The sequence below is a fragment of the Pithys albifrons genome, chromosome 3 (genome assembly GCF_047495875.1).
Source record: "Pithys albifrons albifrons isolate INPA30051 chromosome 3, PitAlb_v1, whole genome shotgun sequence".
Taxonomy (NCBI): Eukaryota; Metazoa; Chordata; class Aves; order Passeriformes; family Thamnophilidae; genus Pithys; species Pithys albifrons.
Window position 1 is genome coordinate 86333304 of NC_092460.1, and position 16526 is coordinate 86349829.

Here is a 16526-nt window from a genome sequence, read left to right on the forward strand (position 1 = left end):
TAGTATGGGTAAATACACCTGTGTGTCAGCCATTAAAACAATTTCTCATCTAACCATGACAGAGGGGTCCGTGTCATAATTCATCACAAGAAGTCACAAAATGTAACAGGTATTTGCCACACAGTGACTTTGTATGTTGACCAAAGTGGTCATATTTGGAAATGGCTATATTAGGGCAATACAATCAATCCACATTCTTTATATAGACATTCTTTATACATTTTCTGGCATATTTAAAAGCAAAGTCAACATACTTATACATCTTTGAAGACAGCATCTCCCCTCCTTTTCCAAAAGCCCTTCTGATCCCTGTGCTGCCACAGATTGTGTGAGGAGCACCCACAGCTATCACAAGTCCAGTTTTGGACTCAAAGCTGCATGTCCCACACATCCCATCTGTCTTCCCTTCACCATTTAAGTCCTGCATCCGTAGTTAAAGTTCAGGGCTTAACTTCCCTCTGCTGTGCTTTGCTTACCTTGGAGTAGGATTTGAGCACAGACACAGCTGCCACCACTCCATGAGCAATGCAGTCAGGGTTGCTTATTTTGATAAGTCATAGTGGTCAACACACCATGAGAACAATGTGAAGCTTCATCCACCAGAAGGAAATGGCTTTCTACAGCACCTCCCCCGTCAGGCGAGTGCTGAGAGTAATGATGACATCCTGTGTAGCTTTGGAAACTTTCCTAGAGCATATCCACTAATCAACACCATTCACACACTTTCTGCAAGCATCCCATATGCATGGTGTTGCAAGAAAAAACCATCTGAAACACAGGAAAGCATTGCATTAAGAGAGGAAAGAAAGGTAAATACTATCACTATACATATATGTATGTATGTGTGTATATATATGTATATATACACACACTCCACAAGGAATGTCGAATGGAGGTTGCTGTTAGCTCATATTCCAGGACCCATCCTTGCTTTTTCTCAAATAACATCTAGAAGATTTAATATTTTTCTTTTTTTTTTTTCAAGATGCTTCTTTTGGCCCCAAATACTTCTCATACAGACTCCATTTCTGCAAATGTATAGACTTGCATGATATTTCTAAGGATTGTTAGGTTTAGAAACAACTCGTGACACTCATTCCTGTTGTGTGGCTGGTTAACAACATTTCTGATCAGAGGAGACAATTTTTCACAAAGCAAAACCAACACTGAATACAGTTGCTTTGTTTACAGACTTTATACTAGGAGCAGTCCTTTCCAAATGTTTATCTGACCTAAAAAAACTAGTGAGGATTTTCAGAAGTTCTTATTGACTCAGCCATGAGAGGCTAAAATCTTACACCCTGTGCTCAAGAGACAAGCATGGACATGCCTGAGCAAATACCAGCTAAGGCTCAAACATTCCTCCTCAAACACCGTTTTTCAGCAGGCAGCTGTATCTACAGTTACTCCTCTCCAGATATATATTTTGCTTGACAAAGGCTTGCACCAGTAAAACTGGCTTTGTCAAGAAGAAAATTGTCTGCTTTGAAGAGCTCACTCAACAGTTTCAAGAAGCATCTCCAACCTCAGTCATGCAGATCATCAGGTGAAAAGTCATGACAAATTAACTTTAGAAAATGGAAGCCACTGAGTAATCCAAACCAGCAGAGGTAGCAATTTAGCTCCAATTTATACAAAGTGGAAGCTATAACAGGTGGAGGCAGCTTTAGTGAACTTGTGACACATTCATCAGGACATGGTCAGTCAGTATTTCTAAACAATCAGGACTAAAAGTACACATGGTTATTTTTGTCAGAGGAAGAAAACTGGGACAATGCTGAAGCAGAAAAACACAGGTAAGAGGAAACAATGGAAAAATTCTCACTTCAAAATTTCAGTAGTCACAGATAGTAAAGCAGAAACTGGGCAATTAAGGAATTAAAAAAAAAAAGGGAGCAACTTCCCTTTGGACATAATTTGACTTGAACTTTCAGCTAGACTATAGGGTGAAAGCCAGACACAAATTACCATGTGAAGGGAGGATGAAGAGAAACTTCTGGTTTAGGTATGCATGTGGCAGTATACCCATTCACTTGAAGCCATCCAGAGATGAAACAAAGGGCAAGGCATTAAGGAGGGCCAAGTGGGTTTGGAGGAAGGTTTGTGTATGTATATGAGAAGAAGCAAAGAAAAAACTCCTCATAGAGAATTAGTGGAGAGTAAAACACATGGCAGAAGCTATGGAATAAACAAATTTGGTGTTTTGTAGCAACACATAGTGAAAAAGGAAGACTGAAGAAGATCATTATCCACATGCAACCGTTTTTCATGAAAATTGGCAAAGATGGAACTTCAGTAGAGAATGCAAAAGCAGTCATTTTGTCTAATGTATATCTAAATTAGACTGTGAAACTCACAAAGTACAAAGAAGTGCCAGCTATTTAAACACAGAAAAAGGTATTTGTATTCCCCTCATCTTTCTCTGCCTCCCTACCAAATCCAACCTGACCAAATACAGCATCAGTTCAGGCAAAATGTTGTGTCAGACATGTTCACAACAACTACATCCTTCAAACACTGCATGAAGCCTACCTAACTTCTAGAGCATGCACAGCCCAGTGAGGACACTGTTGCTGCAAGGGACTGATCCCTTTGGAATGTCCCAGCTTCTCTAAGACAGAAAATTAACTTTCAGCATTTTTAGTACTAATTACTTTTTAAATAAAAATATTTGAAGGTCTAAGATAAGCCAAATGATTCCCATATAAGATATATAGCTTATTCTAAAACTGTCTAAAGAGAGGAATTTAGTGAATTTAGGGATTCAGTAGAGGAACTCAAGACTTGAAAATTACTTGAAAGTAACAGCAAAAAACCACTCAACTTCTCCAAGCTGAATGCTGCAACTGACTCTTACCATTAATGCAGGTACTACATGGGGCCATGCCTTGCTCATGTGCATTAAGCCAGTGTGTGTGGGTGGCACGGTAGACCACCAGAGAGGAGGCTTGCTGGCCATTAGAAGCTTGTAGGCATTAGTTACAGAGAGAGGACGTAAAGGGCTCATTCAACATAATTCTATGTTTTTGATGGGCTGCTAAAGCGATCTTGGAAAAACAAGCACTGTTTCCAGGAAGACTGTGTCCCCTACCAAGTGCCATGGAGTCTACAGCCAAAATCAGACTTCCAGGCTCCACATTCCCCCTCTACGAGGCTTCAGGCAGGCGGGGTCGACTTCAAGCTTTGCAAGTACTGCTGCAGATGCAACTCATCTTGTACAAATATTTAATAAAAAACGCATTAAAGCAATACAAGAGGGATGTTAAGTATTCTCTAAACCAGTTAAGGACTGTTAGAACATAAAATACCAGCGTAAAAGCACCATTATACCACCAGCTGCATTGATGCCACCATGAGAAAACTAAATATCAAAATAAACAGAGGAGCACACACTCATTACTGGAGGATCTGTCCCAGACTGATCCACTCAGCTCAGCAAACCACAGAAAGGAGTACTGTAGAGGCAAACGAACAGGTCTGGATTGGTTGACCAGGCAGCTCATTCCTGCTATTACATTCCTAACCGCAGACAAAGGCCTGAGTATGTGCTGACAGCCAGTGCTGGGCAGGGAGCCTCCCTGGCACACACCATGGGACAGGGAGCCTGGCCGTGTGTCCCCAGCATGGTGACAGGTTACACAGAAACACAGCCACAGGCTCAGCAGTGCAGTGTGGGCTGGCACAGCCACAGGACTGAAGGGACTGCGGATGCTGCAGAACAGCCATTTGCAGTTATGGAATGCTTCTGCTGAGCACACCTGAAACCCTTGGGGTGGAAAAGCGCTCATCCTTACCTCCAGTGCCCACCTGTAGCACAGTGTGCAGTTACCTGTTTCGTGGTGGAGCTCCTGCAGTGACAGTCTCTGAAAACTTACCAGTTCCTTTTTTTTTTTAATTAACTATATAACTATAAAGTGACAGGACTTAGAGAAAAGATCTAACCAAAAATATACATACACTCTACAATACAGTTACAAAACACTTGTTCCTTGGACTTTAAGCAGTGAGAAAACAAACCCACCCACTTCCCCACTAGTGGTGGACCTGTGGCTATGAATATGCCAAAAAGCAGTAACTCGCCTCATTTCAAGAAATCAGGTGTAGTTTTGATAGGTAAGTAATTCAAGTTTGCAAGAAGCATTAGCACAAAGCATTTTTAGGTTTATTTAAATAAAAATTATAATTTATACAAGACTTTTTAAACAAACAAGATTTTCTTAAAAAATGTACAGGGCAAATAATTTCATTATTTCAATTATTCATACAGTATAAGTCTTTTGCCAAACAAAAGTTACACTGATAGTGAATTATTTACAATTTCAAAATATAGACTCAAACTTCAGACATAAAAATTTTAACATCCATTATATTTCAATGATTAGTAGAAATTAAACATCTGCCAAAATGTACAGAGTTCAATAAAAACTAACAATGTTTTTAAACAGGTTTAAGTAGCCAAAAAAAGGTACATCCTTGCATCTCTTCATGGTTGGGTAAAATCCCTTTTCTCTTTGTCTGCAGAACAAGGGTAGGATTTTGCTGCTGGCATCCTGTGTGATGTTGCTACTAATAAATAGCTTGTTTCATTCAATCTTGCCTCACAAAAGCTACAGTGCACAGAAAGGCATGATTTCATATTTCAGCTTGTTTAGCCTTTTGAATTTAAATGGTTGCTGATAAACAATTAAAGCAGTCAGTTTTCATCTCCCTTTTTTTTATTCTCTTTAAAAGGGACTCAAACTAACCAGTGAACTTCTAAAGAAGTTAAATCCAATTACGTGTGAATGATCCTGACATCTACAGACATCAACAGAACTGCAAATATAAACAGCTATCACAGACAGAATGACAAGAACATCACTTTCTGCTATTTAGAAGCACTTTACATTAAGTGTTCCAACCCAGCCTGTTCCTGTAGTGCACCAGGCTGTACTGCAAAACTAACAGGAATATTGGAATTTAAGGTGAGAGCTTCAGTGTAATTGTACAAGTCAAGTATGAATTTACGCACTGCCCGTCCCTTCCTGCCCTCCGAACCTGGGAGGGTGTAGCAGGAGGAAAAGCAGGAGTAAACACACTAAGGGTACCTTCTGGCATCTCTGAAGTCACATACACCACAGGAGCAGTTATGCAGCAGGAACCCAGATGATGTAAAGCAAAATTTGCAAAATATGTACACAGATGTTTGTCAATTATATTACAGCTCTATTAAAAAAAAAAAAGAAATCCAGTCTGTTTCCAATATATTAGAATGAATCAATGTTGCATTGCAGTTTGCACTAAGTTTACTGCTTTAAGAATTGCTAACTTTTAAGTTCACACTGTTAAAAGTGTGGACTCATTCCAAACATCAGCAAATAAATTTTAAGAGTATATTGTACACATGAGGCATTTCAGTCTGGGAAAAGGATAATGATATCTTTTCTCCAAAGCCTAGGTATGGTTAATTGTCCTGGCACCATCAGTAGAGATCCTATAGCCCCTTCAGGAACCAGAATGTAGGACAACCTTGTTTACAAGGGACAAAAAGTGAAGGGTGGGAGGGGGAGGAGGTAATAAGTGCAAGTCAACTGATTTTCTACTGAAACTGCTGTTATGATCAGAGTGAAGGTATAAATTACACTTGAAAAATGATACAAAAATAAGAAAAAGAGCATGCTCTCTGTAAAAAATATAGTCTTCTGTTTGTTCAAAAAAAAGGATAACCTTAAAACACACCCAAGGGATTTTTTTCTTAAGACAAAATGAACAGATCTGATTAAGATTTATAGAACATTAAGCGATTTTAATGCCTATTTGTTAGCCACACTTACTATTCAAGGAAGATTCTAGAAAGGAAAGCCAAATTATAATAAACAGAAATTACAAAAAAGAGATTAACTGATTTTAAAGTAGGTTTGACAGGAAAAATTTAAGATCAAGAATATTTACTTAAATGTATAACCTGAATGTGTAAAGTGATGAAAGCATAAACTGTCAAGCTACAGCCACTTTAGATGGTGGCAAAATGGATTTCCCACCAGCTTCACTTATATTTTAAGTTTCCAGGCCCTGAGTTACAGCATACCTAAGGTGGTGATAGAAATGCACCCCTTTTCAGGTAATGTAAAGACGTGTTCAAGTGCTACTGTAAAGGGAGAATTCAAAAATTACATTTTAGCCATTCCAGTGGCTTCTCCCCTTCACCATTCTTGCTGACATTTCCGCCCAGGGCACAGAGTTTTAGCCCATCAGTGTTTCACTGTACAATACTCAACCAAATCATGATATTTAACAATATTTCTTCATATCAAGTTTATATAAAGTTCCCATATCATACCTTTTCATGTCCAGACTAAAAAAAAAGGTTGTACATGTTAACTACCAGCTTTTTCATTACTGGTGCATTTGTTGACACACTTTTATTTAAAACTGTGCTAAGAGTTAAACACCCTTTGGTTTTTACCTCTCTCCCCTCTTCATTTTACCCCTTTCCCTATAAAGAAAGAAAATTCTTGTTTAAAAAATCAGAGAAAAAAGAATCCATGAAATTAAGTCCCATTTTTACACTGGACTTTGCATCTTTTTTAATGGCCATTCATATAATGTCTGGAAAATCTATACTGCTCAACTCAAAGACATAGCAAAGGAAAAGACACACTGGAAGGCTTGGCATAACCCCTACTGTGCTTTCATGAAAATGCAAATAAAATTCTAAACCTCTCAGATGGGTGCTATTATATAGAGTATAAAAGCTTTCTAATATCAAAGACAAAGATCAATATGTGCTTTGCTGCTAGACAGGCCTGAGAGAGTTCAGAGGAGCACAGCCTTCCTGTTTTACCTGGCAGTTGGGTTTAACTGTTACGAAAATTTAATTCTGCAAGGGGGAACAGCAGCATATCCATGCTCCTCAAATTATTTGAGAGGAACTAGTGCCTTCAGTTGCTATATCATAGTGGGTTTTCTCATTACAAAGTAACTCAAGAGAAAATTCGAATTTTAAAAACTCATGTCTCAGTTTAGTTTAATTACTCCCACCTCCCCCAACACAAAATGCCTGCAAGTCTTTAGCATATTAACATACAAATGCCTTGTACATACAACATGTACAACAGCTGAGCCCTTCTACAACAAGTATCTACAGAAATACAAATATATGATGCCTAACATTTTAGGAACAACATTTTGGTGCCCTCTTTTATAAAAAGTATCTGCTTGCCTTCCTTCCTCTTACTTTGGTTACTTAGGAAAGGAAGATGTAGTTACAAACTTTCTCCTCCAATTCACTGCACAAGTAATTGAAACAACTGTATGCAGGAAAAATTGAACCTAACCAAAGCAATAAAATACCCTTCTGTGATGCAAAAATTAGCAAGGAGGAGTTTTTTTTTAATGGAATTGTAAAAGTGGAAATACCAAAATGATAATACTTCCTTGGTGTTGCTATCTTAATAAAGAACTCAATTCAAAACTCTGAGCTGAAGGAGAAGACTTCAGGCTGCTGTAGCCATTATTCTCACATCTCAGGGAAAAACAACTAAAATAAAGGGTCAAACGTATCCCTATTGATATCAGTGGAGTTAAAGGGATCATTCTGTTTCACTTCATTATTTAGTCCGGTCTCCAAGTATCTTCCCAGCTTTTAATGTCAGTAAATAAACATTAAAAGTGCTTAATGTGCAAGGCTAATAGTGATGATAGCACTTTCACTGTTTTGTTTCATTTTGTTTTGTTTTTTTTTACAAAAACCTTAAAAACAAACATGAAGGCATATATAAAATACACTTGGATTATGTAACAGACAGAATATAAACCACCAGACAAGAAAAATTATTGCAAAATAGATGAGGATGTTCTTTTTTTTTTTCCCACTACCAAGTTGTAAAATAAGAAAGTTTCCTTTAGTTCTTCCACGATGCTAGCTTTCACTGCTGGATGTTGCAGATGTTATTTTCACATATTGGCTGAGAATTGCCTCAAAAGCTTCATCTCTGTGTAACATGGCACCAAAAATCAAAGGCTAAACAACAGGAAAAAAACACATCATGTCAGTACAGAAAGAAAAACACTCCTCCAGGCATAGTTTTGGGCAAGTCAATAGGAACAGATTAATTGTACTAGAAGTGCATTATTAAAGACATAAGAATCCTTTTCTCTAATAAACTCTGGGTTATATGGCAGAGTTCCTATTTTTTTCCACTTTTTTATCTTCTTAAATTAACCATAGGATAAACTGTGTCTGGACAGAGTATGAGCAATGAAGAACACTGTAACTCACTTTCCTCTCTGTTCCCTTTATTTTCAACCGCCTAATTACAAAGTACTTCAAAATATCAAACAATGAGCAGAAAAACTCGTACAACAGTCATGTGACTTGGTAAAAACTGATTTGTGATTGATTTAAAATAAGGTTTAGACATATGTTAAGAAAAGCTTCAGTTGCCTAAAAAGTATTTCAGGCTTACAGAAACTTAACTCTTTAATACCGTAAGACTGAAACAGGAAAACTTCATCTGACAGTCGGGCCCTTCCTTTCCACTCCAAAGTCTCCTCACCCACACATACTCTCATGTCACAACTTTTTTGTTTCAGACTACACAGCAGAGCAGTCCCCACACTCCTGATGAAGGATGGCTGGGGCAAATCTTTGTTACAGTAAGATAGTCCAGATACAGTAGAACAAGCTAAATGTTTAATTCATTAAAACTCTGAAGTCGAACATACTGAATGACTGACAAGTGAATTTAAAACAAACAAAAGAAAAAGCCAAACACTGATATAAGGGGACAAAACCCCCTTTATGCTGGTGCTAGTGAGAGAAGAAAGAAAAGAAGGGTATGAGGTCAAACACAGCAATACAGATACAGCCAGCTACTTACTTTTTGTGTAGATGGGGTTGATACAGCAATACCCATCCCCGATCCTGGGAGAACAGAGAGCACTTTATACTAAAAAGAAAAAAAGACCACAAAAGATACCTTACATACTGAGTAATTGCAAAAGATGCTGCCGAGGTTACACAATTCATCACTCATGTGCCCTCCCAGCCACAACTAAGAGACCTCTACTAAAACCAACAGGCCAGACGCTGTTCTCTTATCCTGGACTGACAGTATCACCTGTACAGCCAGAACCTGCGTCTCCTCTTTCTCCCACACTCACCCAGCCCCAAACTGAGCATCCCAGTATCACCACAGCACATGGAAGTGGATCTGGGTGTGATGTCAGGGAACACCACAGGCAGGCAGGTGGTACACCTCAAATCTATGTGTATGTGTGCATGTGACAGCGTGTCTGTGTGTGTCACCCAGAGGCTTCCTGAGAAGTAACATTCATCCACTGCTTACAGGAGCAGCAAGCAGACCAGAGAAAGCTTCTTTTTCAAATTTACATAGATAAACAGGGTATCACAGAGTCGTGGAATCATTAAGGTTAAAAAAGACCTCCAAGATCATTGAGTCTAACCTCTGACTAAACACCGCCATGTCAATTAAACCATAGCATTAAGTATAGATTCGTTTTTCTTTTTTTTTTTTTTAGAGGAAGTCCATAAAGGTAAGAAGGACTACTGTTGGCTGAACTTGGGAATATCCACCTGGAGGAAGTGATCCCTAAGTCAGATTCATGTTTCCCACCTCCAAATAAAACCAGGCATAGCACATGTTTATGCTTGGCTGCACAATTCCTGTCTCACCTTCGTTAAAAAAAATTAAACAGACACAAAAGGGCTTTTATGGCAGTAAAGACCTACCAGGGAAAAAACTAGCATCACTTCAAGTATGATGTTTGAAATCCATTAATATGAATTATTAATTCCAATAGGAATGTTCAATTTGAGCATAAGCTGTCTGCTTTATAGACATGTGATATAAACAGAAGGAATTAATTTGGAAATCTAGAGATAGTTACACAGTATCAGACACCAAGCTGAGGTGTTTCTTTGCTCAAAATTATTTAATCTGTGGCACTCAGGGCCACTGGATGTAGCAGAAAGCAGGGGTGTTTAAGATGAGGACAAGTGAAGAAGGATGACACTGTACTTGCCATGCTTCCAAATGTGGACTTTGTGCCTGTGTTACTGACAGGCCACAACCAGATGAAACTCCAGCCCAACCCAGTCTGGCTATTCTAATGATCCTCCTTTCTTCACTACAGTCCTTCCTCCCTCTGAGGTACCTACTTTTAAGATAGTGCATCTACTAATATCCACATCCAAAATAAAGTCGTTATTACACTATTCCTGCTACCAGTATATCTTCTTAAAGCCCCTGCAGCTCTAGTCAACACTGGAGTTAATAAACAACACAGCTTTAATTTTTAAAATAATGCAGGAGTGTTAGAGTTTAGTAAACTACTTTGCCTTCATGCTCATAGTTTGCTCATTTTAATTTCGAAGGGCTAAACGAGCAGTTTCAGGAAACACTCATGATCAAAGAATTCATTTTACTTATAAAAATTATTAATGGCATAGTTTTTCAAAACAACATAAGGAAAAATGCAAAATATGACTAGTTGAACAGAAAACCCGTTTTCTCCCCTATTTGCAACACCAACCAGACATACCTTCTGGATATCTGTTATATCCGTTAGCTTTATAACTTTATTTTTTTTAGATGAGCCCGATTTTGAGCTTTCAAAGCACAAGTAACTGAAAAAAAAAAGAAAAGAAAATGCTCATTCTGATGCAGTGTTCTAAAATAAATGTCTCAAATATTCCTTGTCTCTTCTGAAGTTTGAAATCTCACAGGTTAAAATCAGCTTCAAAATAAGAGAAAGAGGCACACAATTTGCAGTTCAGTTATGGCTTGTAATTTAGAGCAAACTTTTATGAATTCTAGCAACTGGCTGATGTGTCTGAAAGCCCAGAACACATAGTAAACATACACACATAACAAAAATTCTTGTATTTATATTACAGCATGGAATGGTTAAACCTGACAGGCATCTTAAAGACACGGGAGGGACATATATACTTAAACAGCTGAAATACCAAATCTGAAAAGGCTTATAAATCTTTTCCCATCCTAAAAGAAGACTAATGAAAAACACTGTGCTAGTTTCGTGTTATTGTGATGCAGACAAAAGCTCAGATTTATAAATTCTGGAGAGTGGTCTCCATCACTAGGTGACATTGCATACAGATGAGCTTTACTTCCTTTCACTACACTCCAAAGGAAATTCAGTGCAAGATCCAAACAGTAATGACCATAGCTATTCAGCCCAGGGAAGCTGGGAGGTAGGTATGGATTAAAAAAAAAAACCCTAAAAACAAAGCCGAACAAACCACTTCCCCCCAAAATAACAAAAACAAAAAACCAAACCAACAACAACAACAAAACAAACAAAAAACAGACCAAACCAAAAAACAACTGAAAAAACCCACCCAACCAACCAACCAACCAACAAAAACCCCAACATACAAACTCACCACAAAAATCTAGTACTGGATTTGAAACCAAGGCTTGGTTATGAGTTTTCTTTTTGTTGCGTGTCATTTCAAGCTATGTATTGCTTGCTTTAAAAACCAAAAACTAAGACTATTTGCCAAATAGCTGTTGATCACAACTTTCAAAGTACACTTAGCTTTTAGGTTTCTTTTCTAGTATAAATATATAGTTAGCATGTTATCCACATCAAGAACTCCAGCTATTAACAACTGTCTATACAGAACTACTACACAAGCCTTTCCAAGGCAAAATCACTTTTGTTAAGCACTGCCACATGCCAGATTCAGCTCTCCCTCTCCTATGATGATTTCTTGAGGCTGTAAAGCATCTCAAAATGGCATTTTTGTTTCAAAACATGAAAGGATCACTTTTAGATTCAAATTCTTTAATGTCCTGCATTTCCCTCTTGAGAAATGTCTGGAGGGCAATGACTCACTTTTCTGTGACATAAAGTATTCCATTCCTGATATAGTCTGTAGGCATCTTCTTATCTCTGTTAATCAAGCAACAGCGCCAGCCATTTTCACCCACTGAAAAAATCATAACAAGAAATGTTAGTTAGAAGAGAGACAGAGAGAGAAGCACTACCCCCAACTGTCCCCTTATAAAACCGAAAACAATGAATAATAAACTTTAGATACGTAAAACTAAAAGTGCTTAGAAACAAAAGCCTAAATAAGGGGAGTTAGACATCATAACATCTGTTTTAACACTGAAAAACCCCAAACAAAAAACACCCCCACAATTATTCCCTTTAACTTGACTACTAGATTTGCATAATCACAAAAGGCACACCAACACCAGGCTGTGCACTCTTTCAAAGAGCTGCAAGAATTTGGAATGAAAGAGGCCGTCTCCATTCATTCTAATTTAAAGCAAGACTTTTTAATCAAAAGCTTACACCTACACAACGCACAGAAAGGGAATTCAACTTTAAACTATCGTTGCTTGTCCTAGTTCAGCAGGAGGGACCAGCTAACCCTGTGTGGGGGTGATCAAAGCTGTGTATTCTACCCCCTCTATTCATTCCCCAAGGACAATGGGCCATTAGCAGCAGCTGCCCAGGGAGCCATTATCACCTTCACACCCAGCCTGAGGGGGGCGGAGCTGCTAATGGGCCATCAACAGCTCAACACCCCCTGGCTCCCAGAGTCAATCACCCATTGTGTGAGTCCCCGCCCAGGGGGAGGGACTGAGTGCTCCCTGAGGGTACATAAGTGGTGGGTAAGAAGACCTCGGGTACTTCTCGTCGGATCCAGAGCAGCAGCAGGACCTCGACAGCAGGAGATCACCGCTCTCGCCCAGACCACAGCCCTCGCCTGCACCAACAGGTTTTTCTTTTCCTTTTGCTCTGGACTTGGGGGAGCCACAGGGGTCTCAGCACAAGGGCAAACAAACCCCCTTGGGTTTGTGCCCCAGGACACTGGGTTATACTGCTGGGGTATTGTGAGTTGAAAGCAATTTCCCTTGTGTGTCAGTGTTGTTATAATAATATTATTATTAAATTTTAGCTCTGACTTATAATCTCTCTCGTGGTGAGTTCATTTTCCCTTGCTGGTTCACCTTCAAACCAGCACATTGCTTTTTACAAAATACTCTACTAATGTAGCCTTCCCGTGGCATCATACCTGCCAAAGGACGTTCATTCTCTGACAGGTTAAAAACTTCATGGAAATTCCCCTTCTTGGTGGTGTGCAGACGACTTGTGTCTTCATCTTTGCTTACTCCAGGTGGGGCACTTGAGCTCACGTAGCTTCTGGATGCTACTGTTTGAAGCTGCAGAAGAAGAAAGACGATTCCACAATCTGAGCACTGCCATTTAAGCTACACTCTGCTAATACTCTTTCTAAAAAAAAGAAAAAAGTCTATAATGCAACAATTTTGCACTATACTTGTTGCTATAGCACAAACCTCTAATATGGCACCTGAACATAACCTTTCAAAGTGCTGCCCTTTGATGGACACCTTTTGAAGGGATGAAGCACATGGTGCTAAATGCACCTACCTTAAAATACCATTTTTCTACAGTAAAGGCTATATCTGATTAGATACAGCTAAGTCACTGCACACAGCTCCAGTGACTAACTAGTGGGACTACTAAAAGACAATAGGTTTTCTGTACTTGGCTTGTCTTCAAGAGTTAGACAAAATATTACTGTACAAAAGAAGCTGAGAAAGAAAAAAGAACAAAGAAAAAGCCACACAAAACTGCATAAGCTCATTAGGAATACAAATGCTGAAATTGAAAGGAAGTTTTCCACGCTATGATCCATACCTTTTCATGCCCTGACAGCTAGCAGGAAAAGAAACAAATAACACAAATGTGACAGTGACAAAAGAAAAAAAGTAAAATCTATTTAACAGTATAATACATAGAATAAAACATGAGCTGAGTGACACTGCAAGATCTTGCTCACAAACCAAGAAACTACACACAATGAATGCAATTTAAAAAAGTGTTATCAGTGGTTAGAGCACACCAGTTCAATTTATTCAGGTTGCATTCAAGCCATTGATCTTTCCTTTGCTTTGAAGTTATACTGAATTTCGAGAGTGTTGACACATGAAATAAAATCTGAATCGTTGTCAGCATCCTTGTGGGGAAAAATAGGAAGGATGAAGTTTCCAAAAGCAAAGTACTTGAGTCAAATCTACTTTTAAACAGAGCTCCTGAACCATGGGAGACTGCCCTAGCAACAAGCCTTGCTTCTGGAAGGACAGCAGGTAGTTTCCATTGGAAATCTTGCCTGCATTTGCTTTTTCATCTTGGTAGGGCATCACACAATTCCAGAAGCTGGCTTTTGTCATTGATGCATTAGCAGCACCATTCTTAGCCCTACCATACACAGGCAATTAAACAACTGGCAAAATGACAACATGGAAGCTCAGGACTAAGCTCTTCCTCTGTAAAGGCCCCATCCTGTTGAAGGCCAACCAGCCTCTGGATGCTTGTTTGGCTTTTGCACTAAGTTGGCAGCACTTGACACTTCACAGCATTTAGAGCTAACAAAAGAAATTCAAAACAAATGAAAAAATGTGCACTGCAATTGCTAACTAGAACCAGATTGAAAAAACAGGGACAGCAGAGGCTTTTTGTCATCAACTTTTTAGGGTACAAGGATGCCTTGGGAAAAAAATAAAGCTGACATGGAAAGCAAATGGCTGATGGTAACTGCAATATTGCCTCAGGTTCTGCCCTTCTGTGGTTCTCTAAGAAACTATCAAGTTCCTGGAACCAAGGAAAGTAACAGCTTCTCCAACAATCTGTGTAGAAGTAAAGATGAGAACTTTTTGAAGGCCTTCTTAGAGAATAACTTTTTGAAGACCTTCTTAGACAATTTATTTGGCTGGAGATGCACAAAACCAGGTGAAGCTCTATGGCCCAAAACAAAAAAAGAGGTCTAAAGCTTTTTGTGCTGGAATAAGGACTATTTCTGCTCTTTGCTACACTGCTTTATACATACCTGTTATATAAAGAGATTAAAAAAAGGAGTTTAAACTTCAGTAGCACATCCCATCTGGTGGCTGAAAATGTGAGAAAATTCTGCCCTTATTCCTAGTCCTGCCTAACACATGCAAATGTTTCCTCTAACCACTCAGGCTTGAGACAACCCATGGTCAATTACTAAGAGAAAACCATTGTATCCAATTTTGGTAAGCCTTAAATCTAACTGGAAGTGATTGGATTTGTAATGCTGCAAGAGTCCTGATTGTCTAAAACCGTCTCCAACAACATGAAGGTAGGAACACCTGAAGGTATTCCTTTTCACTTGATCTGTCATCATCTTTTGACATACAACCTTTACTGATCAGATATTGTTGCCAGGACTGTTCTCTAAGGACATGGGGTCAGAGTGGTGGTACAGGCAATGAATAACGCATTGTGTCCAAGTTTACGGTGTCTTGTATGCTGTTTAATGATCAGAAGCCAAAGCAAATGCACACATGCTGGCACTTCATGCTTTTAGGCTCTGCCTTTACTATGAAAAACATGAGAAACCTACCTGTAATCTTTTGTTACAAAAGTCTATTTTTCATACTATGAGGTTCGCAGAAGTCTCTCAAGGGGTATAAATCTATTGAGATGAAGTTAATGTTTCAAAAATATTTGGAAACAGGTATTACAGTCCTGCACATACTTTCCAGACAGAGGATCCAAGGCCACCAAGCAAGACACGATAGTACAAATTCCCTGGTCTACTTGTCAAAACTTAAGCCACAAAGAAAAGCGAGAAGAAATCATTACTCTCCAAGTTTATGGATTCAAGTTTAGCAATTCGGAACCTTTCTCTCTCTAAGGCAGATTAGAAAGACACATCAAGAATCTCTCACAAATACCACAGTATGTGTAAAACATCCTGTAAGCTCAAGAAGCACAGAAAATTTTAAGCCCGTCTGCTGCAAGCAAGAGAAACACAGGCCATGGATGGCTTCATCTAAGTGTTCATTTACACTTCTCATCCCTTGGAAAAAGGAGCAAAAGACTCACTGTCCATCATAGACTGTCCTTCTCTTCCCCTTCCTTCTGAAATACTCAGACTATGCTGCAGTTATTTTAGCACCAACTGCTCCATCACCCTCAGAACTCCAGATTTTTTCTTCACAACTTAACAACTCAGCATTCAGGTACTTATCCCTTTTGCTCTCTAGTTGAGTACCCAGGCTGAATTATTATACCCAGGCTCAGTGCTGCACATTTCAGACAATACTCAGACACTCTATGAATGCAATTAGATATTGTACTAAGAGGCATTAAACAAATGCTAAAATGGGAATTAGACTAGATATTTATTACAACTACTTTCACTTTTAAACTAATAAACATTGACAAATTCAGGGAATATGGAAAAGCATGACTAGCTTTTTAATTATCATGTCAAACTCCAAAACAATTCACCAAGATGCACAAAAAACAACAGTTGAGATTTAACTATGACATTTTAACAAAAAGAAAATGTACTGTTGGAGTATCAACATGGTGAAAAGTCACTTGTAACCACTGAGCTAAAAGGTCACCTGATACAAATAACCATAAAGACATGTCTAAATCTGTAAACTACTTTATTACTTCTGCTAATGCTTATCCCATTAGTAAGC

The 16526-nt window shown here is 38.7% G+C and overlaps 1 protein-coding gene across 3 annotated transcripts in view; it reads right to left on the reverse strand.

The window, feature by feature from the left end:
- Positions 1-4146: 4146 nt before the first annotated feature.
- The window catches only part of GRAMD4 (GRAM domain containing 4), a 79958-nt gene continuing 67578 nt past the window's right edge, over positions 4147-16526 (reverse strand). For all 3 annotated transcript variants that reach the window (XM_071552577.1, XM_071552578.1, XM_071552579.1), the window contains exons 15-19: positions 13058-13205; positions 11866-11959; positions 10546-10630; positions 8862-8930; positions 4147-8002 (exon numbers count right to left, since the gene is read on the reverse strand). In XM_071552577.1, the coding sequence (XP_071408678.1) occupies positions 7901-8002; positions 8862-8930; positions 10546-10630; positions 11866-11959; positions 13058-13205 (498 nt within the window). In that variant the 3' untranslated portion in view covers positions 4147-7900. The remainder of the gene's footprint in view (positions 8003-8861; positions 8931-10545; positions 10631-11865; positions 11960-13057; positions 13206-16526) is intronic.